Source organism: Pipra filicauda, unplaced genomic scaffold (assembly GCF_003945595.2).
Source record: "Pipra filicauda isolate LSUMZ 115617 unplaced genomic scaffold, ASM394559v2 scaffold62_size3274119_pilon, whole genome shotgun sequence".
NCBI classification, from domain to species: domain Eukaryota; kingdom Metazoa; phylum Chordata; class Aves; order Passeriformes; family Pipridae; genus Pipra; species Pipra filicauda.
Genome location: NW_024104787.1, coordinates 2,009,206 through 2,033,626, shown reverse-complemented (window position 1 = coordinate 2,033,626; position 24,421 = coordinate 2,009,206). Strand labels below are relative to the sequence as shown.

The window sequence follows — 24,421 nt, the reverse complement described above, 5'->3', positions numbered from 1 at the left end:
TGCATTGACTCTGACACCCAAGTAGGGGTGATAAAGAAATTTCCATGCCAATGATTTTAGCAGAAAATACTGAGTCATGCCACTAAACTCCAGCTTAAAAAAAAAATAAAACAAACCCAAACCAAAACAACACAACACACACACACACATCTGCTTTCTGTAGAAAATATCGATGCTTAGTTACAAAGTTTCTGACAGAAAGCTGAGAACTTCTTGGGTTTTCAATGAACCTTGGAATTGTCAAGTTTAATGGTGTTCTAGTCATGTTTGAGACAGAAGTTTAGGTACCGTGGGAGCAGAACTTTCTGGAAGAAAGCTAAACCATTCAGGCAATTTCTATTACTAGTGTTTCCTTATTCAGGCACCCCACAGTGGAAGTTGGGTGTTTACGTCCCACTGCTGACTCTATTCAGATTGATGTAGCCACAGCAGAGTGCCAAGGATGCTATGATAGTTTGGCACCTAGTCAAATTTTATTTCTGACAGGTTAAACTGGAATAAGTAAATCACTGTCATGTCTCAAAGCACTTTTTTTTCCCTTCTGTTTCCCATGTCTATTTTGACAGCCTATCCTGCACTCAGCCTAAAAGGATGAGCTGTATAAAATAGTTACAGCCTGTCAAAATCCTGAAAATAATCTGCTGGATATCATTTTCCTCCCCTTGACTATCCAATGTGTTTGTCTCTCATCATTAAATAATGTAACAAAAGCAGTAAGTATGCTTGCTAACATTTAAAAAGTTGATGGAATCCAAGGAGCTTTGGCTAGCCTTTCCACATGACCGGTTTGTTTTAAGAAATGTTAATTTATCACATATCCCAGCTGGAAAATAGTTTACCAGGTAGAGTTGGAAACTTATTCCCTTATCAACATAAAATGTTTCAAGAGCAGAAAACAAAAACAGTGCCGTAGGATGCAGTAGAAAGAGCAAGGAGAATTTAGGCAGAGTGATAGTAAGTCAAAATGGAATTTGGCAACCACACTAGAGCTCAACAGCAATTCAAACTTAATGATCCCGAGTTTTGCTTTACATCTTCTATGAAATACGTTAAACATGAACAAAGTGAACAACAGAACATGAGTAACTAAAAATATTTAATACTACAATACCCAAAGTGATACAAGGTCAGATTTAAGAGAGAGGAGTGGAAAAGCTTCATCTTCAAAGCCAGGTTGCATAAGGCCTTGAGCAACCTGGTCTAGTGGGAGATGTCCCTACCCATGGCAGTGGGGGTTGGGACTGGATGATCTTTAAAGTCCATTCAAACCCCTTAACATTCTATAATTCTATGACAAAACAAAACTGAAACAATGTAACAATGTATTGTCTCTAATATTTTATTTTTATTTTTTGATTTTCAAAATCGGAAAGAAGAAAACAAGTAGGTGTTACACAGTTCATTAAGCTCTCATATAAATTCATTTAGCAGGATTGTGTATAATACACAAACTTGTCTAAGGACACAGAGGGTTGTGTGCAAGTTTAAAATCATTAACTACTGTTATCTGATAACAAGCCCCAAAGCTGTGACATCCAAGTTTATTAAAACTGAAAGGGTGACAAACATGAAATCCAAGCACTCCTATTCTTCTCAGCCTTTCCTTCATTGTAGCACCAGCCAGAAGGGTTTTGGACTATCCATAAAACGTTTGGCAAACACCCTGCTAATTGACAAGCTATTGCTTTTACTGCTTCCTACCACAACTTGTGGGAATCTTTTAGACCCAAATCAATTCTGCACACAAGCGTTCCCACGAGATGCCACACACATTCCCATTTAAAGCCACTTACGAGAAGTGCTACAGCCATCTCTGGTAAAACCTTTGTCTTCGCTGGCACTTCTGAAAACACGCACAACCCTTTCATCCCCTGCTGGCCAGCAGGTTCTCTTTTTGCTTGTTTGTTTGCTTATTTACCAGGTTCTTTGTTTTCTGCCATCTTACTGCTTTGCTTTTCCTCTAAGACAGATCCTTGCCTTTGCTAGGAGCGACTTACAGCAGAGATGTTTGCAATCTTCACTGCACCCCAGTGCCAATAAAAAACAGTCAGAAGCTGCCTATTAACAGCTCTCCTTTACTGTTAAAGCTCTGAGTACTTAATTCTTCTTTGTCAATAAGAACAATTAATCTCAGCCTGTTAATTAGGAAGAGTTTAACAAGACAGGGGATAGATACCTTACAGCATAAGCTATTCCTTTGCTCTCAGGAACGACAGCAACCTGCACTCGTGGTATAAGCCCTTATTATCATCATTTAAAAGTGGTCAGCCTGCATTACTGTTTTCTTGATATGCTTTAGGAGTGAAAAATCCATCCTGCTCTGTGTATTCATTTCCTTTAGATGACAAGAAGTCCTGGACATTTTTCCTCTGTACTGCAAGAGGTTGTTCATGCAATGCACAGTTCCAGGGCATTGTTAATCAGCATTCACTTGGGCCCTTCAGGTACACAGGAAGCTTTAAGTCTTTCATGGCTTCCAGTATCACTTAATTCACTAATTACCATGATATCGTCTTGGATCATAAAACTGCAAAGACAGTCTCTGTCTAAACAAGAGCCTTATAAAGGTGGAGCTCCTTCCTCCAATTCCTCAGTGTTTCCACCCTCCTGCTCCAGCAGGAAAAATTCTCCGCAGAAATCTGTCAAATCAGACTTTCATCTTTCTTCACATTCTTCTTTCATACTCTTTTCTCTTAGGGACAGAAATACATGTCCTTAGGACATAAAGCACAACAGGTACTCATCTTTGACTGCTGCCGATACGTGCCATCTCAGAAATAATAACTGGATAGTGCTACCTATGTGAAATGAAGGAGAAGAAGGAAGAGCAGCTGGAACCTCTCTGACTGCACACCGAGAGGAACACGGACTATGCTGCAGCATGGAAGGTAAATTTGAGCTGAATTCTGCAGGGTACGAAGGGCAAGCAAAAGGCTCTGAAGAAGGAAGGGATACGAGAAAGATACTGCTTTTCTGGGCCCATGATCCTTAAAGAATAATCTAGACTTTCACAGAGCTGCTCCATATCTCTATTCCCCTCAAAATGTGCCCAAACTGGGCACAGTCTCTTGCTGCACAGAGAGACTCATTTGATTCACACCAAAATTAAAAGTATGATGAAGAGTTTCTGCAGCCTGACCTGGGAATACACTTGGACTAGGTGGGCTAGGAAGCTCTGCAGGTAGGAGAGATGTAGGACAAAATTCAAACATCCATGGAGGGAGAAAACGAGACCTTGCCACAGAAAAACGCTTTCTAATGTCTGAGATTTTAAGTGCTTATGAATATGAATAATTTACACTGAATAATTACACTGAATTATGTCCACTTCCACTGCTATGCCACAGTTTACTTCTATTTCAGAAAAATTGCTATTAATTTAATATTAAATATTAACATTTAATTAATATTTAATATTAATGTTAAAGTTTTTAACTTTATTCCATTACTTTTATTAAAATTATTTTTTATCTTTTTGTCAGACACATTTTTTGAGAGAAATCAAAAGAAAGATTAAAAATGGCTATGCATCTCAAGGAGATAAGAGAAAAAAAACCACTGTTTTTAAACATTCTTTTTTAATGTCCAAAATATTTTCTTTAAACTTTGATCTTCAAAAAATTAAGGGAATTTAATATTTCAGACATGGAAAATGTAGTGTACAATCCCCGTGGAAGTAGGTATACTTTTTGAAGCCTGAAGAAAATCAGATTTAAAAAAAAAAAAGTAACAGGAGACTGTCTATGGCTCCATGCAGCTTTATTTTTCTTGCTAAAGTTCAGTATATACCAAGTCCTTGGCTACCTGTGCAGCCATACTTCACATACCTGGAAGATTGGGATTTTATTAGGCTATTGAGAAAGTCAAACTTTCTAACATTGCAAAAAATCTGCACACAAACTTCTAGGTGGTTCCCAGAGACACAGTGAGTAACCCTTACTTACTGGTCTTCATTTGCATCCACCCATAGGCCAACCACTTCTACTAATGTCTCTAACTTTGAGGATGTGAACACTCCTCCTAGCAAAAGATCAACTCTTTGCTTTTTCACCCCTACACACAACTCCTTAGCCCCTGAATGGGGGCAGACAGTGTCTGCTGGAGTTTGGAGCTGAATCAAAGCAGCTGAAGTACAGGGAAATTTGGGAAGATCAACATTTGGCTCTGCACTGAGGATGGAAATTTGAATTCGAATTATCCTCAGCCTTTACTGAGGATACATTTAACTGCATGCTCCTCTGAATTTCCCAGTAGACTGGTGTTCCTCCCCCACAGTCTACTGTGATGGGAATGTATTCCAGCAGCTCCCAATACCAGTTAAAGCCAGGCCTTTAAAGCAGTATCAAGGCACTTAATTACCCAGCTGACTGCAGGGGCAGAATCAGTCTTGGCTATCTTCAGCCATCTCTGAGGCCAGGGAGCTGGGTAGGCTCCCTCTCTAGTTAGTGGAGGAAGATAAGCATCTGCATAGAGTAATCCATCCCACCTCTTTCTCTCTCTCTCTCTCTCTCTCTCTCTCTCTCTCTCTCTCCATTAACTGAAGAGGAGTTCAGATAAGTAGTTCAAATCAGATACATTACTTCTGAATAGCTGGAGCTAGAGAAGATGAATTCCACTCTCAACATACAAAACACATATGTAGTTTTTCATTACTTATCACAGTTTAAATGCCTGTTACTCATTGATTTAGAAACAGATTTTTCTTGCTGCAATTCCCTTTCCTTTGTGCAAAACTTTCATTATTCAGTTTTTGCACCCTAACACTCAGGAATATAAGCGACAAGATGTTTCTTGCACGCACACACCCACAAGTGCACTGGCAGACCAGTAGCTGTGTGCGTCCCGAGTCCCCCTGAGCAGCGGTGTAAAAGCCTCCGATGGTGCAAAGGAGATTGAGCAGAAGCTGCTTTTCGATTCAGCTCTCCAAGGGCCCCAAATCACCATCCTCTGCTTCCAGCCATTTGGGTTTCGCTTGTTCCAAATCATTTTGGAAGAGCAGCTAAGAGGCCAGCATTGCTTTCATGAAACAATGCCGTTTGGGGACCAAACGCGCATAACCACCCTGCCAATGGCTGTCCCCATGATCTGCTTCCCTGAAGGACAGACACACGATGCCACCTTTCCCACTCCCAGCTCTCAGCCATCTCAGCAATGCCGTAATCCAGCCTCCAATCATTTCCCACGCAGGTCCGCTTCCCTCCTCCCCGCAGGGGTGTGGAGGAAGGCATGTCCTGGGCCGTGGTGTCTCCATAGTGCTGTGCGCTCTCAGCATGGTGGTACCTCGTACCGCCGCATGCCTCGCATGCCGAAACGCGCAGCGCCCATGCTCTGGGTAACAGTGCTGTGAGTCAAAAGGGGCTAGTTATGAGTTTGGATACTACCATTTAGAGATAAGCTTCTCCATGGTTACCGCTCTCACACAAGGTCACTTTCCTGCCAAACCTCCTCTCCTCCTTCCCTGGCTCTCTCTCCTTCCCCTCCACTTTTTTTTTTTTTTTCCAAACGTACTACATCAAAAGAGAAAATGAAAACATTTACGATAATCACAGTCTGACTATTTTAATGCAGGCTGTAGGAAAGGAAACATGTAAGCCAAGTGCTCTTACTGTGCAAGCAGAAACACACTCTCAACCTCATAAAAGTAGTATCTGAGAAATAACACTTGATTAAAGCAGCCAGTCCTTCATTTAAGTAGGTGCTTATGGTAGGGAAAATAGCCAAGGTTTCTCTAGAACAGGCTGCTGTCCTATCACGAAATGCAGGAACAGGCCAGACAGCTGAATTACTGCAAGACAGCTGGGTTTCAGCCGAGGTGCGAGGAGATCCCTATTATCCCATCCACCTTTTCTACACAAATGCCTCTCCCCAGAGAAACTGAGTCATTAAAAGCCAGCTCGTTCACTCCTGACAGGCAATATGCATTGAGTGAGAGGTGATACATTCTCATTTTCAGCAAGAAATCTTAGTCACCCCAAGGAGCAGCTCGCTTAGGAGAGTGGTAATGGAATACAGGGCCTTTCATCTCTGCCTCGCTGCCGCAAGCACAGCCTGAATCGGTAACAACCCAAAAGTTATTAGTTAATGGCTTGTTTCAGTGACCTCCATGAAATGAGTTTGCTGGGTTTGGTCTGGTTTTCAGTAGACAGTAACTAGAACTACAATTGGTGTTAAACAGAAACTATATTAATGAGTTAAGTGCCTGGCGGGTAAGGACTGAGTGAATTGCCCAGGTATGGCTGTGCCATTGCTTTCTCTAACCTTTGGGGCCATGGAGCACATGGGAAGCTCTGCAACTGACCAGCCTGCTTCACCAAGAAAAGGATCCCCAACTCCCAAGATCCCCATTTTGTCCTCAATTGCATAAAAAATGTGTCTTAAAAACAAACAACGAAACACCCCCAACATCTTAACAATCATTTTATGTTTTTTAGGAGCTCAGTAGTATCTACTAGGCACCACTTTGAGCTGAAAATACCACAAACTTGAACAACACAAGAGTTTTCCAAAGATGGGGCCCAACAGTCAAGGCCTCCTGACATGTACTGATTTTTGAGTGCATCATTTTGCAAAAATAAAATTCATTTTTTTTAAGTAATTCCTTATTTTAATACATTTAGCGAGTGCAGATCAATGCTACATCTCTCCAGGAAAACAAATAACAGCCACCCCTCTTTACTTTCTTCCTATTCAATGCTGTCTGCAGTCCCAAGTCAGAACTACCCCTTGGAAAGTGATGGCCTATGGAGCCCAGAATAATCCACCATTAGAAAAGTTTACTTCCAAGTAAAATGCAAAATTTACTCTAAAGTGAAAGGGGTTGGAATCCTTACACACACACATCCTCAAAATACCTTAGCAGTAATTTGTGTTACTTCCTCTTCCACATTTCCATGAAAGACTTGCTAAATAGTTACAATCTGAAATCCCAGAAGAAATCTAAGCCTGCTCCCATCACATGACTAGATAGGTATCTTTAAATAAGGCATCCATCCACCAACTGCTTAGATAAGAGATTCACTGGAGACCCATTCCAAAAGGGAATGGATGCAAAGCAGGCAGCAAACCACTATCACAAGCCCTAAGGATGCTCCCATTATTTACTTCTAATTTCATTCTATAGGCTCAAATTCTGAAGGAAACTGGCAAGAGGGTAAAAAAAAAGGCTTTGCAAAGAGAGGGATGGGAGGTCTGGCGTGGCTCACGCATAGATGGCATTTCTTTGGCTGCCAGTAAGATTCAAAATGAGAGCTGGACATTTTATACAGATGTCATTAACATCCAAAACAATCATGCTGTCTTTCTTGGAAGTTAAGCCTCTTGCTTGAGGCTTTAAATGTCTTACTCTCAGTAGCTGATGTGTTTCCTTTCCTAACATAGCTGATACTAGTAACTGTCAAGGTAAGATCCTCAAGTGGGACCCTATATTCCTATATTTCTTTATATTGCTCTCCCTAAAGATCTCCCACCCCCCATGCTCTTCTCAGCACAGTTGCTTTTGATATTTAGAGAACAAAGGAAAGTTGATCAAGGAGATGTTGGCACAGCAGTAACTGGGCAATAGGCAATATCTGTGCAGTACTTATGAATGAGCAAAGCACAACCTAAAAAGAATTGAGCATTTCTCCACAAACTTCTCAACCACTCAGACCTGCCTTCCCCTGGGGAACATAACTAAGGAAAGCCGGAGCTGCTCTACAGCTGAACTGAAGTGAGAGGGGGACCCACCAGGTACAGAGGGAGCAATGGTTCTCAGCCTGGGACAGAAGGCATTTGGCAGAGCAGGAGCCCAGGGTGTATATCACTGTGACATGAGTGGTGGCATATTTTCATTATTACAGGATTAAAATTAAAAAAAAAAAAAAATTACCTGAACACCCTAATCTCCATAGGAACAGTAATGATATTATGTGAATTAATTTTGCAGATTACCAGCATTTTTTTCCCCACAAAACAGCCTAAGTTCTCTGTAGCAGCTTCATTAAATGTGTGCCTATGTATAAATATATACTAATTTTTGAAGTCCATCTTTCCTCCTTTTTTTATTTTATTTTCATGATGCAGGAGAACCATGTCTGGTACTGACAAATCTCTCAGCACTCTACTGAAATGTAAAGTTCCCCAGCCTTGCATATTCTGCTGATAACCAGCCCACAAATTGCAACAAAAGCAGTGATCTGAACTTTGCATTTCACTTGTCTCACAGATTACAGCAATGAAGTCAAAGTTATTTACCCCAACTCATACAGCATTATCTCTTAACTTAATGGAAGTGAAAAAGAAGCCTGTGCTCTTTATCCAAAGGATGCAGTTATTACTTCCTCTCTATATTGTTGCTAATCAAGAATAAAATCCAGGATGCTTCTCATTAAGCATCAACCCAAAAAATCCAGCTTTTTGTCTTCTCCTGCATGATCCCATCACAGAAAAAGCACCACTAATTCAACAGATCAGCCCTTTCCCAAATATCTTGCTTCATCTGCATACAGTGTAAGGTCACAAAAAAGATTATAAACTCAGAATGTGAGCAATATCATGTATTAGTGCCACAAATTCTTTAATATAAACCCAAATTCCAAGAGAAGAATGCATAATAGTGTTGAATTCCTTATATTTTTTGCTTTGTTATGGTAATAATAATGTGCCTTTTGAAGTTCAGACAGGGAGATACAATGCCAAAAGGCAAATACTTACAACACAAGAGCACTTGGTACATTTATTTCCTTGAGGCCTAAATTCTTCTCCTTCATCGTAAAGTCTCCCTTCAAATACACAACCTGGAAAACAGCATTTGAATAAGTTTAGCTCAAGGTAGCATGCTGTCTTTTCTCTATAACACACCCCACTGCAGAGCAATATGAAAAACAAATCATACCATCCTCTCTAATACAGTATCACAGAATCACAGAATCATACAGGTTAGAAAAGACCTCCAAGATCATCAAGTCCAACCTTTGTCTGGTCACTACCTTGTCAATTAGACCACGGCGCTAAGTGCCATATCCAGTCATTTCTTGAACACCTCCACAGATGGTGACTCCACTACCTCCCTGGGAAGTCCATTCCAATGTTTAACAACCCTTTCCATGAAGAGATTCCTCCTGATGTCTAGCCTGAACCCTTCCTGGTGCAGCTTGAGGCTATATCTTCTTGTCCTGTCTCTAGTTTCCTGGGAGAAGAAACCAACTCTCACCTTATTACAACCTCCTTTCAGATGGCTGTAGAGAGCAAATCACTTCAGAAGAATACAAGTCACTTCAGAAGCCTTAACAAATCCTTAAAAATCCCTAAATGTCTTTTTTGGGGGGAAAGAAAAAATTGTTCTATAACAGAGAAATTTGCACCAATGAAGTAGAGGCTAGGTCAAGTCTTCCGTTAGAAGTGGCTTTAAAACACTTTTTTAAGCTGTTCGCTTTTTACTTATTCTTACTCCCTGGGTTTATATTAGATGTTGGCAGATATTACAACTAATCAAAATATAATAAAACCATTAGATCACAACTGGAGTAGTGTTTGCCTACAAAACTTCTGTTAAAATCAAATCAGCCTCAAAAAAACATGGTAATTTGCCTCTGTGCTTCACAAAGGCAACCCACTCCTATTCCCCTTCAAAAAGTGAATCTCCTTTTTTAGGATTACTCTTATACTTTCCCTCTAACAAAATCATGGTCATCAGCCAGGCAAACCCAGCTGACAGACCCTCTGAAAAATTACATGAATACATCTGTGGATATTGCCACAGGCTATTGCCTATGTATCCCCTAGTTTGCATGTCCTCTACTAAAAAGTATTAAGCAGGCTCTTCTTGTGTCATTTTGTGCATTGCAAGTCACCAGCCCACATTTTAGTAACTGGTTAGATAGAGCAGAGAAGTTAGAGGCAGCCTCGCAGGTAACAATGGGTATCATTAGAAATACAGTTGCACATGTAGAACAGCATTTTCCCATAAAATCTCACCTGGACACACAGGACAACACATTCCCCTGAGTCTGGAAGGGTTTTTGCAATGAACAACACACTGTACTTCTGACTCCACTATCACTCCTTCCTGTAAAACATGCAGATCAGACACGTTCATTGTTAGCACTGTGGTTGCTTGAACAAGCAAAAAAATCCCATTTACTAGCAGTACAATTAAAGCCCAGCACATGCTGCAAAGCACTGGATTTCAAAACCTCTTTTTCTCTGTACCTGCTGCCTGGTATCATGATTCGGGTTAATCCACAGTCAAAAGATCCACTTGAGTCTCCCTGACTCCAGACACAGGATTTGCCTTAAAATGCATCAGGTAAGAAATCTAGCATCCTCTTAGGAAAAGGAATCCTGCTTTATCAGGAATCCTTAACCTCGGTAATCTGTCATGCAGCTCTCGTGAAAACAGGCCAGACACAAGGCATTCTCCTCCCTCTCCCATTGGATGAAAATAGACTTAGAAAGCAGATAAAAGCATCTTGTTCTGTAGAGGGGAGACACTTATCTTTGATGTTTTGCCTGATAAGTATCAGTAAATTAACATTTCCTGTACTTATTCCAGAAGTCAAGAGTCCTCCTGAACAAATCTGGGTGTGAGGTTCTGTGCCCAAAAGGCTGTTACCTTTTTTTTTCTGCTTGCAGTTTTGCTGTTGGAAGCAAGGGAAAACTTTTTCAAATGTGTGGATCTAGGGTAAACAGGACCACCCAGTTTTGCATTTAGACACTGAAACAGGCAATAAAGGACTGATACTTTCATGCAGCATATCTAAATTCACATAGTGAGTATCTTTTCATGAAGTGCAAGGATACAGAATACTGCTGCTCCAACTTCAGTCTTCTCAGTGTACTCATCTTTAAAAATGCAGGTGGGTTTCACAGAGCAGAAGTATTACAGAACAAGAGAAAACCATGAAACTGTTCTGTTAGTAGAAGCTCTTCATACTCATTCATCTCTCCTCCTTCTAACTGCCATTCTTAGTAGCTGCCTGAGTGTTATTATTAAAACCAGCTCAAATTGTCATCAAAATGGCAGACCTATTCACAGAGAGAAACTAAAATTGCCGACATAATTACTTGGTTTGAATCTGAAAATCAATAATCTTGAAAATGTTATGGTTGCAGATAGGCAAGCTACCAAAAATACCACCGTGTTAACAGTGCGGGAGCCCAGGAAATGAAGATCTGGTTGTGGGTTTCTCTTAAAAAACATCCCAGGTAAAACCCAGGGATGCATACACGCAGAAGTGTCCAATTACTAAAATAATTTGTATCTCACAAAAGGCTTAGCATGCTGGAAAAAAAAAAAAAAAGACATATTTCAAGGTCAAGATAGCAGGAAATGGCATGGCTGTGTACCTCTCCTTCAGTAATGTTTGGGTATGAGGGTACTCAAGTCATTTAAAACCTATCTTTCTGAATGTTTGGTTATAGCTGGCCGCATCTGAGTGGATTTAAATTAGTTTAAATTCAAAGTCCATATTGTGCTTTGGGTATAAAATATTTCAGGTTATTTGGACTGGATAAATGAAGGCTCAGAATTTCCTGGGAAAAGCTTACAACTCAATTAGCACAATGTTTATGACATCCTTACCTGGCACTGGTACGTAACACAGGGATTGCTAGGGAGGTGCCATTTCATAGAGCTGTTGTATGTACGTCCTTCAAAACTGCAATCTAGAGGACGAGACAGAAGCACATCAGTTCTGTTGAATGCAATCTTGTGGGAGGCTGCTGATGAGGATCACAGAGCAGCATCCTGAACATAACCCCCGCCCTCCCCTGGGTTAACAGAAGAGGTAGAGATGAGAGCTGGGACTAACAAGAAGGATCATGTCCTGGGAGGGTGGCAGCAGTGCTTCCCTGAACATCTGCTGCTGATGCATGACTGGCCAAACTCCTTACTAACTCTAACTGTTCAAGACAAACCAAAATCAGTGACAATTTACTTAAAAAAGAATGTTAGTGTTTATTGTGCAGTCCATTCTTGAACTACTCAGTCACTCATGCACTTGAACAGCAAGAGGGAGGAGAGAAGGTAAAAGAAGAGTTGGAAAAAGCATTCATTATCCAGCTTGGCCATGTTATCTTCATCCATTAACCGAAGCCCTTGTGAGAGCTCTTCAGCAAGTGCAGCTCAGCATGGGTGAACTGACATTGGCAGAGCTACCTCTGTTCTATGCCTTTTCACTTTCATGACAGAAGGGATCACCATCCATATAAACTAAAAGCAGTGGAGGCATTTTGGAGTCCCATAGGGCTTGACTTTATATGTCTTTGTATGCTGTATGACAACTTTGTTAACAGAAAACAGGTTCGCTTGCCCCTGCACCGGATCAGCCTACATTTTTTTTGTGCAAAATGAAGTTTCATAGAGCCATTTGGAAAACAAACAAACACCAAAACAAACATTAATTTTCACATTTTTATTACATGTTCCTACCAGTTTCCCTTCCCACTCTTTTGCTGTTTTCTGGTATTTTGCAAAAGAGAAAACCAAAAAAGAACAAAAAGAAAATAAAATAACTCACCAGAGAAGCAAAACTAGAAAATACTTATAAAGTAGAAATAAAATATTTGGTTTTTTAAAAGTTATCTTCTTAAAGCAAAATTGTTTCAATTAGAAAAATTCTTTGGAGACCAAGAGTGTTTCAGAGAAAAAATTTACAAGCAACACATACCCCATTTTCTGTGGAAAATGCCCATTTTCCATTTAGTTTTTTTTCCATTATAGGTTTTTTTACTAGTGTATTTTACTCAAAATTATCTCGATCAAAGAGCCCATGAAATCAACAGGATTCTTGCCAAAGACTTTGTATGAAACACAGACGTGTACAGGGAGTCATAGAATCACAAAACTACAGTCAGTCAAACGATGCCCATGGCACCATTCTCTTGCCACATCCCACCTTAGCAACTACTCTAAGTCATTCTCTGCTGTGTTGGTGCACTGTCCTGCTTTGGGCTACATTTTACATCCTTCGGAAAATAAAGGCAATTTATCAGCCCTACACCAGTAAATCTTTCAGGCCACTATATAAGGAAACTCAGAGGTCACAGCTCTGAAGTGAGGAGGAACTTAAAATCCCTATAAAATCATTCTGAATTCAACACAAAATTTAAAGGAAACACGATATATAAAGATCATTTGCAAATGTGTTCACTGCCTCTAGTTAAGATCCTATACAACAGAAGAGTTGTACTTCAGTATTTGCAGTATTTAGAAAATTTTTTTCCAGGCTAAATACAGAGCAACACAGGAGAAATTTGTAGATGCTGAGGCTATTTCACTTACCCAAGTTGAAAGACAAATGTTTTAAAAAGAGTTGATCAGTAGCCTGAGAGCTGGCTATGATTTCATCTTTGACAAATACTAGAAGGTACAAGGTATACACATGAATCTTGTATTTTTTAAGTAGCAAAGCCCCTATGGCGTGATTTGTTCAGATTCTTAGTGTATTAAATACAGTTCTCTGAGTACTCATACATGCAGGTCAACATGCCAAGAGAGAAGCATGAAGCCCTATACTCCTCTTACATGTTTTGAAGTCCCGTTCTGAAAAAAACTGAGTTAATCTAAAAGCACAGTCTCGCTTACTGCTCACTACAAACACTGATGAATGCAGAGCCGGTTCAATGTGTTTTAACATCCTCAAGTTGCAGAAGCCTAGGTCATACTGATCCCAATCCAAGAAACAGTTTACAAGTGTGCAGGACACTCAAGATGGAACAAGCTGTGTTGTTAAATATCCATCTGCATGTTTTACCAGAACCAAGATCAAGGGCCAGGCTGGAAATCAGCAACTGCAAAATACCTTGCATATTTGTTCAGCAATTATGTTTTTTAATTTAAAATGTTTCCTCTATAAGAAGGCTAATGATCCTGGGCTAATCTGCATGTACAGATGTGCATATTAAACTGAAACTTTCAGTTCCAGGATTAGTCTGGTCAACAAAGCATGAAGGTGGTGTGTCCATACAGTCTGCACTGCTCTTGCCTGAAGTGCATATCCAAGCTATGCTATAAAATCCTCTGCCCTGCAGCACAAGCCATTGTCCCTATGGAAAGCAGAAAAGGAATGGCACACCATATGTAACCATGGCAGGTAGAGCTTGCAGGTAACAAAAAGGAAATTTAGAAATGAAGACCAGGACGGAAAAGTCTGCAGAAGCATTGGAGATACTAAGATTGCTCTTCAGCTTTAGCATGGGTCAGCAGGTTGAATAAGGGAGACAGAGCAGCACCCATCCAACGCCAATGCGAGGTATGGTGGGAGCTGGATTTCAGCAGATGCTCAGTTGAGGAAAACAGCATGATGGAAGGGGAGACTTTGCCAGTAACACAAGCAGTCTTGGTGAGAGATGGGGGAAAGCTGAATGTCAAGCAAAACTGAAAAGGGTAAGAAAGGAGTGCTTTACAATCTCTGGGTGACACTTTAACCTGTCTCTGACCAGAGGTGTGCCCTGACACTCTGCCCTTTGGATGCCCTAGAGCTACACCCACCACTCACTCTTCAAAAGGAAAAAGAAACAAAGCCCACATACCAGCTAGTTTTTCTCAACCTCACTTTCAATGTACAAATCTCTCAGCTGACACCTGCAAACATACAGCCGGACTTTCCCAGCCCCACTACTCATGGCATGGAAATTTCCGAGCCTCACTTAAATTCAACTGAGTGAAACCTGCCTCATTCTATGTGCCAGCTCAGTCAAGCCATTCTGGCTCATCCATGGTTAAAGGTCCCTCATCTTTGCCTTGGAAAGTAGCAGTCACTGAGTACTTCGTGTTCAAAGGCATCAGCAAAGTCCCTGATGTCAATTTCCAAAACAGAATATGATGGAACATACTTCAAGTTCCTAAAAGTCTTTTTAAAGTGCTTTTTATTCCCTCAAAGCCCCTTGGAAATATTAGGACGTTAACTTACTGTCTCCATCCACCATTTGAAAGCGCGAGCAGAAGAAAAGAATAAATTAAGAAAGATCAGAGCTTAGGACGATCACTTAAATGCCATCCCCTTACTTCTGCCCGAATACCTAATTAAAACAAAACTTTTTAAAAAAAGGGCCACAGAAGAGGTTTTCAAGAAGGTAACCCAAAAAGCCTGAGAATGCTCAATGGAGTATGTGAAAAGTAACAGATTTGACATTAATAAGTAAATTTGATCCCGAGTCATATACCCTACCCTATAAGGAAAACCTTTAGGATTCCACATATGGAAGGAAGTTAAATATCAATGGTCTACATCTATTTTAAAAGAGTTAAGGCGATTTATATCAGCGAAGGAGTGTGTCCTGATTTTTTAGTCTTTCCTGCTTCTTTCTTTAAGAATAGTTGGTGTTTTATTAATGTAAAATATTAACTTTCAGCTAGTTGCAGGTTTTGTTGCCATTACCTCCTTCAATCCAAATATTTCAGATAAGTCCTGGATAAACATGCAAGCCTAAAGTGGCTTATCTGAATCAAACCAAACCACTGAATACTTTGAAGTTTGCATACACAGTGGAAACTAATGTTAATTACTTTCTAGTCACTTCGTAAAGGCAAAATGATCCTCTAGACTTGAGTCCTTCCAGCATGAAAAAAAATTATGCTAAAATAGTTAAATAACTTCTAATTTGCTTATTTAGCAACTTTGTTTCAATGTTACGTATGCCATACTTGGGCACCTTAGTTTCAAACATAATAAACCAACCTTTGGCCAATTTAATTCAAAAGAACAATTTAATTCCAAAACAAAAATCCTCACATAAAATTGGACTGGAATAACAAAAGAGGCAAATTATAGCAGATTTTGTTATTGGCACGTAGACAAGTTGATGATCAGGAAGCCATTTGTCTTTCCAAATCCTGCAATTCTGATAAATGACCCTTTCTTCTTCCCCAGACACCCCAGCACATAGCACCATCATGAAGATAGGGAAATTGACTGTAAGAGACAGTTTAGTAGTGCTAAAGCTCAACCAGTGTCCTCAGCAGTTCATTAAAAACAACGCTTTATTACTCAATTTGACATTGCCTAATAAGATTCCAGAAGAGACTTGTGCTTATTTTAGGCTAATGAGAATTTTATAGACAAGTCATTTCCTTATTCTCCCAAGAGAAAGTGATAGATTGGTGCACAATAGACTAGCTCCCCATCCCTCATTTCTTCAGCATCTTTCTTCTCCTATTAAGTCTTTTTTTGCTTTCCCTCCACTTTCTATTTAAAAAAGTAATGTCTCTATTGGCATGGAAAATAAACATTAGGAAAAAGAAAACAGTCAGAAGACATGTTTTATTTAGTGTTTGATAAATTATTCCTCAGGGAGGTATCCAGGCATGCTAACACTAAATACCAGATCTAGCCAAACAAAAAACAACTAAACCCCCCCTCCCCCAAAAAAAAAAAAAAACCTTGCACATTCTGCAGCATTTCCCTGGCATGAAATTTATTGGCCACAATGAAAGAATTGTGAATCACACATACACCTATTATAAAATATATTTTCATATTTCTTAGTGATGGTAAAGCCATAGACAGCTACCAGAAAATTAAACTTCCTTTTGAGTAACCCTGGTCTTCATTTGTCAACACAGAAGCATGAAAATGTATACAAAACCTCCCATGCTTATCAAGACCAGCTCTAAACAGTGAAAATCCAACTCTTTCCTCTGTGACTGAGTACAAGCAAACCTATTTGCAGTTGAGCCATCACAACTACAATACCCAAGGGATGCAAGGCACAGGGACCATATAAAGGGTGCACAACACAGCAGAATAAAGTGGCCATGGGGGTGAGCTGTTCTGGTTCACAGGTATGTGATGCAAAGCTGAGAAAATAGCAGCAAAAACAAACACATCAACTCCTCCCAGTGCTGTTTTTGCCCCCTGCACCCCCCTGGAACTGAATTTCACCTTCCCAAATGTCTTACGTTCCATGAATGTATGTATAGGGTGAAAAAAGTCACTCTGCAGGGTTCCGAAGAACCCAGTGATCCAAAATGCCACATAGTTAGAGCTGCCATTGAATCTTGAGCTGACACTTAATGTGCTTGCCAAGCCTGGCAGCTGGAGAACTGTTATCTCTCATGGTTATGAGCTTTTTCACGAATGATGTTGCTTGGTGGCACAACTATTTGCCATTTTCACCCAGTTTCCTCATACCAGCAAAATCATTCATGATCAGCACAGCTTGCAGCTTCAAAGTCAAATACTGAAAGAAATTCTTATTCCAGTATTACATGTCCTAAAACATTTATCATGTTGTTCCAGAGAAACATAGCATTTAAAAACATTAAAATAAAAATCTGGGTAACTGATATTTGACTGCAAAAGTATTTATGACAACACGACAAAACAGTTCATTAGAAGTTTCTTACATAAATGGAAAATTACATTCAGCAAGGGAATATCCAAAATTCTAGGTGCTACTGAACACAATAGGATACACCAGACATTCAAGAGATATCAAAAGTATATGCAAGACCTTTGCAAGAAGAGTCAACTCAAAGGAAGAATGGAGAGATAGAGACCTTTTCTTAGGGCATAACCATAAGTAATTAAAACCGGCATCAGGATTATACTGGGTGGTACTGTCCCTGATGGCTATGTGTCACTGCTTCAAAATCTCTGCCTTTGCTTGAAATACAAAGCTAAAATCTGAATGAATGCTGACATGAACCCGTACTTCCAGCCTCAAGAAAAAGGCCTCCTGATTTGGAGCTGGAACACATTACCAAGAGGCTCAGAAGCAGTGGGAAAGACCAATAGAAAAGCTAAGACATCTTTTCCCTTAACCAGTCTCTGACAGATGCCAGGACTAGATTATTCAGGTGAAGGTGAAAAAGACCTTTTAGGAAAATATCTATATTGTCTTCCCATCCAATCCCATCCCCCTCCATCCATGTTATCATCCCTTGTCTCTGAGAGCTTGCCTTAAAGCATGCAAGGGTGGGCTGCAAGTTAGAGGGCCCCACACAAAGGTCCCCCGTCAGTCTTACAGCAGCACACCAAACTGGTATCTAGCATCTCATACCAGGGGTGTCCACAGTGAACAAAGTGACAAATGTACATATGGATTCTCCAGGGCATTAGCAGAGTAGCCAGAACACCGATAATCTTATAACCTCCCTCTAACTCCTTTTGCAAGCCAGTCGTAATAGCTGAACTTGGCTGCTGAAATAGGTTGAAATCCTCAACCACAGCATTTGATAGCCTTTCCAAGAAACGCACAATTAACTACAATAGCTTTGGATATTCAATATTCAGGGGATACTTAGCACTGCTGTTGCCTGGGTTGGGATTCCATTCTTTGGTAGATTTCAGATCAATGGAGCATAGCACAAGAACCTCTAAGATCCATAATTTAAAGAAAATCCAAAATCAAACAAACAAAAAAACCAACCACAACAAAAAAAAACCCCAGTAACTCTCAAAAGTTAAGAAGGACAGAAAATGCAAAATTTCACAGGGGAACTGAGAGAAAATTCTGAACAAATTGTCTCTGTTGTAAAAAAAATACCCACCAAATTTGTCTTTGCATATCCATAGAAGATTCAGATTCTTAGGATAAGAGAGTAGAATAACATGCACCATTTTAGAAATGCAAACTTTAGACAGTCGTGAGCCAGTAATACCACTTTCTTCACAAAGTAAATAATTTATTATTAGATCTGTAGAGAGCTCTATATCTAAGTGACAGGTCTCCATCCAACTACATAAGAAAATGCTTATTTCTACAATCTCAATGATCTCATATGTTTTCATTAAATATATTAAATAAAATCAGAGATGAAAAGTGACCTTGCAAAAGTAATAAGAGGGCTTAATTTTTTAGTATTTTCAAAACAAATAGTATTCTAGAGGTACATGGTATATTTTATAAACTACAGTAAATATCTGTCAAAAGAATATTCTTCTTGAAAATTTTCACTATTAGTCTTAGTCATTTTTGCTCTCCTTGCATCAGGGAGCCATAATCACAGGTCTACATTTCTCTGTTCCAGACATAAACACACAGCAAAATTGTGCCCTGCCCCACTGACGTTACTATCAAGGTCCTGTGGGCCTAAAGTCAAGAACTATGTTAAAACTCATGGCTAGTCTGGAGAACTTAAATCCTAAATCTTAATTTAAATCTTACACCTCTTAGCAATCTACAACTTCATCATGAGGGGAAGCAGAGGGGCAGGTACTGATCTCTTCTCTCTGGTGATCAGTGACAGGCCCAAGGGAACAGCATGAAGTTGTGTCAGGGGAGGTTTAGGTTGGGTATTAGGAAAAAGTTCTTCACCCAGAGGGTGGTTGGGCACTGGAACAGGCTCCCTAGAAAAGTGGTCATGGCCCCAAGCCTGACAGAGTTCAAGAGCATTTGTTTGAACTGTTGTTTGAACAACACTCTCAGACACATTCTTGGGGTTGTCCTGTGCAAGGCCAGGAGCTGGACTTTGATGATCCTCGTGGGACTCTTCTAACTCAACATTCTATGATTCCGAGATTAAGTAAAGCCAAATCTTTTCCTATTTAATTTCCACCACAGTGGATTTTCTGATTGCAAAAGCCATACTTGCTGCTCTTCCTTACTTTTTCTGTTTATTAAGAAATACAAAAAAAAAAAAAGCGCTAAAAATTATCTAAGTAGCATACAAATACCCAGACAGAAGCAAGGGACTTATGCTTAGTACACAACTGTTTGCAGGAAAAGTTCTCTACCAACAATTCAGTTTCTCCTGTATGCAAAGCTCTCAATACAAGAGTTCAGCTGCATGCAGTGTTGCAGACAGATAGAATCACAGAACAGTTTGGGTTTGAAGAGACCTTTAAAGGTCATCTAGTCCAACCTCCCAGCAATGGGGGCATCTGTCCTCATGCTCCTCATGACAGAATGAAATGCACTGGCAGCAATGTCACAAATGACTCATAGGCGGTGGTTTCCTTCCTACACAAGCCAGTTCTGGAATACACCCTTTGGTCTTAATGTTATCCTTCTGATGTTGCATTCAAATGACAGCAGCCATTCATTCATTCACTCATTCATTCATTCATTCATTTCTTCACAAGGTAGGAAGACATGAAGCTATCAAAGAGAACTGGCAACAGCCTCTAAGGCCTGATTAAGCTCTTCTAGGCTTTGGAAAGAAGCCAAGAAAAAAGCCATCAGATCCTGAGATCTTTTCTTCATAACATTTTGTTCACGTTTAGATGAAATGCAACCAATAAAAAAAAAAAATAAAAAAAATCCCTGTTTCCCTTTTCCTACTTGCATTCCCTATGGGCACTCTGGCAGCCTGACAAAATAGTAACTGAGAACAAGTGCTGCAGGGCCAAGTCCCAGCTGCAGCTGAGCTTCGTGTGGGGAGTGCTGGGGAGCTGCTGGGACACCAAAGGGAGCAGCTGAAGTGCTAGGCAGCCAGGCTGGTATTTCCAGCCTTGATTCCCCAATTACTCCCCATGGGACATTCATTTTGGACCTTGCACATAACAGAGCAGGAGCTCCAGCAGTGTTCAGGAGAGCAAGCGGCCTTCCTGGGGACAGAAGTGGCTCCACCAGCCTCTTCCGCTGGAACCAGAACGACCCGGTGACAATGTGTGGCGTCAGGACTGCTGTAGTTCATAAACTGGTGTATGTTTTGCTTTACCTTTCAGAAGGAGCAGAAAAACTAAGTCGAAAATTTCACATCTACTTTGAAAATTAAGCCCTTGAGAGCTTTTTTTCTTTAAATTCTGAAATTTAAAGTTCTTCTTGCATTTTAAGCACATAGGAACTGCCATGTTAGATCAGACCAAGCATCCTTCTAACCAAGAATCTTTTGTCTGACAGCAGCCACTAAGAAACACCTAGGAGAGTGTCAAAAATACAGGGCAAGGTTCTACTTTAGCCTCCAGAAGGGCAATAATAAGCAGCCTACCTGGCTCACACAGAGGGAAAATGGGGCATTTTGTTTTGTAAGCTACTCCTTTCCTAACAAACTTCACATTCAGTCTTCCCTTTGGAGAGCTACTGAGAGAACTTTCTGCAACTCCTTGCAGGCAGCCCTCCTCCTTTACAATGCTACAGAGATTAGGTCATCAGCAGCACTATTTCTGTCCCTCTTCACCCCTTTTCTAGTTTTTTTCTGAGCACACTGACAAGCTGGGATCTTTGCAAGTATATGCTGGCAACCTTCTTTCACTATGAAAGGATCATACACTTCACGTGTTACTTATTTGCTGATGAGGAGACTTTCTCTACAAACTCAGGGCTGCTTAGTTTCTTTAGCACTTTTTTAGTGAGGGATCTTATTGGATGCCTATCAGTGGGATCACTCTGTCCATTGATATATTAAAAGGATTCTAACTAAATCTTCTATCTCAAGTATCCATGAGCTTCCTAATTCTATTTTTTAACAGTTTCTATTAATTATCACATTAGAGATGTCAGGTATACAAATCTGCAGATGCTAGGCTCAAGTCTATTAATAATGTCCCTTAGGTACCCTCCCCCAATTCAGGATAAACAGAAAATCTTACAAAGAGTCTGAATTAAAACACTGTATTTTCAACTTTGAAACATCCATTCTTTTAATTTTGCATGCATGCATGCACATATGTATATGTATGTATATAAAATTTTCAGACCATTGAGCAACTACATATTCCATTATGGAAATGAAAAATCAACCTCCATCCTAATCAAACTGACACTTAGGAATCTTTTCCTATAAAGCTGACACTAAACACTATTTTACAAAAGAAATAAATTACATGTAATTTACGTAAAACCTGCAACTTCAAATTCTTACTGTTTCTGTAATGCTTTAATTTTTTTCCAGTTCATTTCCTTCTCTTTTAAGCATCAGGTTTCTAGACAAATCCTCAAACTAGGGCTTGCCAAACCTATTCCATAGCTGCAGCACAGAAGCAAATCATAAGCACAGCATCTAACACACCTCTGCAACCATTCAGGAAAAATACATATCCATTATGTCTCTTCCATTTGAATTTCAGTGTAATCTGTTTTCCTGCATTTGTATTTCCCCTGAGAAGGCAATAAATGCTTCCATTTCCTAACAATTTATCCTACGCTATCTCCCTCCCAATAGCACACAATCACCAGTGGGGAATTAAAAACAACAGAGGAAAAATAAAGTAAAGCTGTATGAATCTGACATTCTGAACCTCAATGATTGTGTCAGCAGTTCCTCAGCAAAATAAATGTTTTAGAGCACATTACTTACTGCGTCAACATAAAAAAACCTAGTTTTCAACTTCATCTACTTGTATATTTGTCATGTGGTTAAGCATAGTAGATACATGCCATGCATGCCTACACTACTTTTTTTTTATTTTATAATTCTCTCATTCTAAAGAGCTTAGAATATACAGTATTGGTCAATAAATAAATGTATAATGTTCATACTGTTGCTCATTTGGTTTTCATAAAAGTGTCCACAATATTATTCTTTGAATCAGGAAATGTTTAGTACAATGAATAAAATTTGCTTGGTTTGTTTCCAGTATGAGGAGAAATAGGAATAGGCATGTATAATTACCCTGCTCTTTATTACTCAGAAGCATTATTGCTATTCTGTCCAACCACACAAAAAGTTTAAGGAATTCTTATTGACTGGTGACTATTAGCAGATTGATGTTCATCTAAAATATTTCTAATAAAATTAGGAGATAACTCTTAAAAGACTGACAACATAGCAATGAAGAATAAAGTTGTATTTCTAAAGGACCATCGCCATGCAAAAAGTAATAATTGCAGGAAAAATATGTGAAGTTACGTATCTCCCCCAGCTTTGTAAACATATATATTTTGATTATGGTTACTGCCCTCTTCTAGCCTCTGGTGACAGCCAAGTCCCAGCTGAGAAGCTCCAAACTTTGTCCTATCTTTGGCAACCTAAATGTGCACTGATCACATTTTAAAAAGTGGGAAACAACAGGAAGGGAACCACACCTTTGCAACGCTCACAGCAAGCTCCTCTCTGCTTAATGACGAGAGCACAGTCCTTGGAGAGCACTGGACACTTCTCCCTTTTGCATGTCACTTCCTTATTCTGAAAAAAAAAAAAAAGGCAAAAAACAAAAAACAAAAGCTATTGCAAGCAAACCAAACCCAAGGCTACCATTTCTTTCAATTCAGAAAATAAAACATGAAGATAGCAGTCTGCTCTTTCATTCAGGAATGGTCCTTGTGATTCAATACATCTCTCTCCCCTTGAAGGAATGCAGTAGAAAACAGTCTTTTAATAATTCAGGAGCCCAAGTAAATGGTGTTTACCCCGCTTACACAGTAATTCATGACTGCTACCCATTCTCATAAAGAAAATGTGCCCCACTGAAGAAATCCATGTTACTTCAATGAACAACTACCTACACCATGCACTTATCAAAATATTCTCAGGGTCTTGAGGTGCTGCCCTATGAACTACACAGCTCAGGAATTGTTTCTTATGCAACAGAAGGACAAATGGCAGAGGAAGAGCTGGAAACCTCAGAGAAGACAAAACTCTGCCATTGCAGAAAATCATTTTTAGCTGGTGGTACTACCTGGCCTACCCAGAAGTCCTTTAAAAGAGGCTACTATATACTATACCAGAAAAGATGACTAGTGGAATTCATCTTTCTCCCCAAAACGCTGAGAAAACCATGAGCGGATAAAATCACTGTACATTATAGTGTCATCTTTCTATGGCAAAAAGCCAGTGATTTCCCAAGCCCAAAGAGCACATTGACTACATGAAGGAATGTCAACAGAGAATGTGCGACAGCAGGCAGCAGAAATATTCCTTTTATAGCTTACCTTGCCCCAGTGGTGTCAACCCTTCCAGAAAACAAATACTTTGGGCGTTTCTCTTAGTAAAGTTTTGCTACTTCAAATTCCTGACTGAAAGTAGCCCTCTGAAGTCACCTCCACCTATAATTAGTAGCTCAGTTCATTAAGTGACACAGGTGGCCATCCAGTTCATGCAAGCACCCACCTCACCCAATCTTATGACTTAATTAGAGACCAAAAAATCAAAGGGCTAGAAAAATGTAAATCATAAAACTGAAGCAAAAGAGGCCGTGCTTTCCAGTCTTTTTATTTTGCTCCCTGTGGCCTCATTCAAGGTGCCTGTGAAGGATAACATGCAGCTTTTATTACACTCCAGTTCTTTGTCTAAAATCAGAGGTTTATTTTCTTCAAAGTCACTGCCTGATCTGATGGGAGCTATAAAGGCACTTCAGTCTTATCAGTGTAAATGAGGACTCACTCTCACCAAGACACTGTGAAATCAGCAAATGAGAATCAGGCCCTAAAGAGCAGCTGCAACGACACAAACGACTACTGTAAAAAGCCAGGTCACTGCTATGTGCTGGCTGCTCTGCATCACTCTAGCAGAGCAACCATAAATGCTATTTAACTGGCAACTTGAGCTGAATTTATGGCAGGTATGTAGCTCTGAACTGGCACAAAGCAGCCACAGCACAGCATTGCAACTGGTTCA

The 24,421-nt window shown here is 39.9% G+C and overlaps 1 protein-coding gene across 3 annotated transcripts in view; it reads right to left on the bottom strand.

Annotated features, from left to right (window-relative positions):
- BMPER (BMP binding endothelial regulator) overlaps nt 1-24,421 on the bottom strand; it is a 146,771-nt gene that overhangs the window by 99,393 nt on the left and 22,957 nt on the right. For 2 of the 3 annotated variants that reach the window (XM_027729158.2, XM_039388271.1), the window contains exons 3-6: nt 22,891-22,990; nt 11,561-11,643; nt 9,955-10,045; nt 8,692-8,774 (exon numbers count right to left, since the gene is read on the bottom strand). In XM_027729158.2, the coding sequence (XP_027584959.1) occupies nt 8,692-8,774; nt 9,955-10,045; nt 11,561-11,643; nt 22,891-22,990 (357 nt within the window). The remainder of the gene's footprint in view (nt 1-8,691; nt 8,775-9,954; nt 10,046-11,560; nt 11,644-22,890; nt 22,991-24,421) is intronic. The other variant, XM_027729159.2, reaches the window with a different exon arrangement.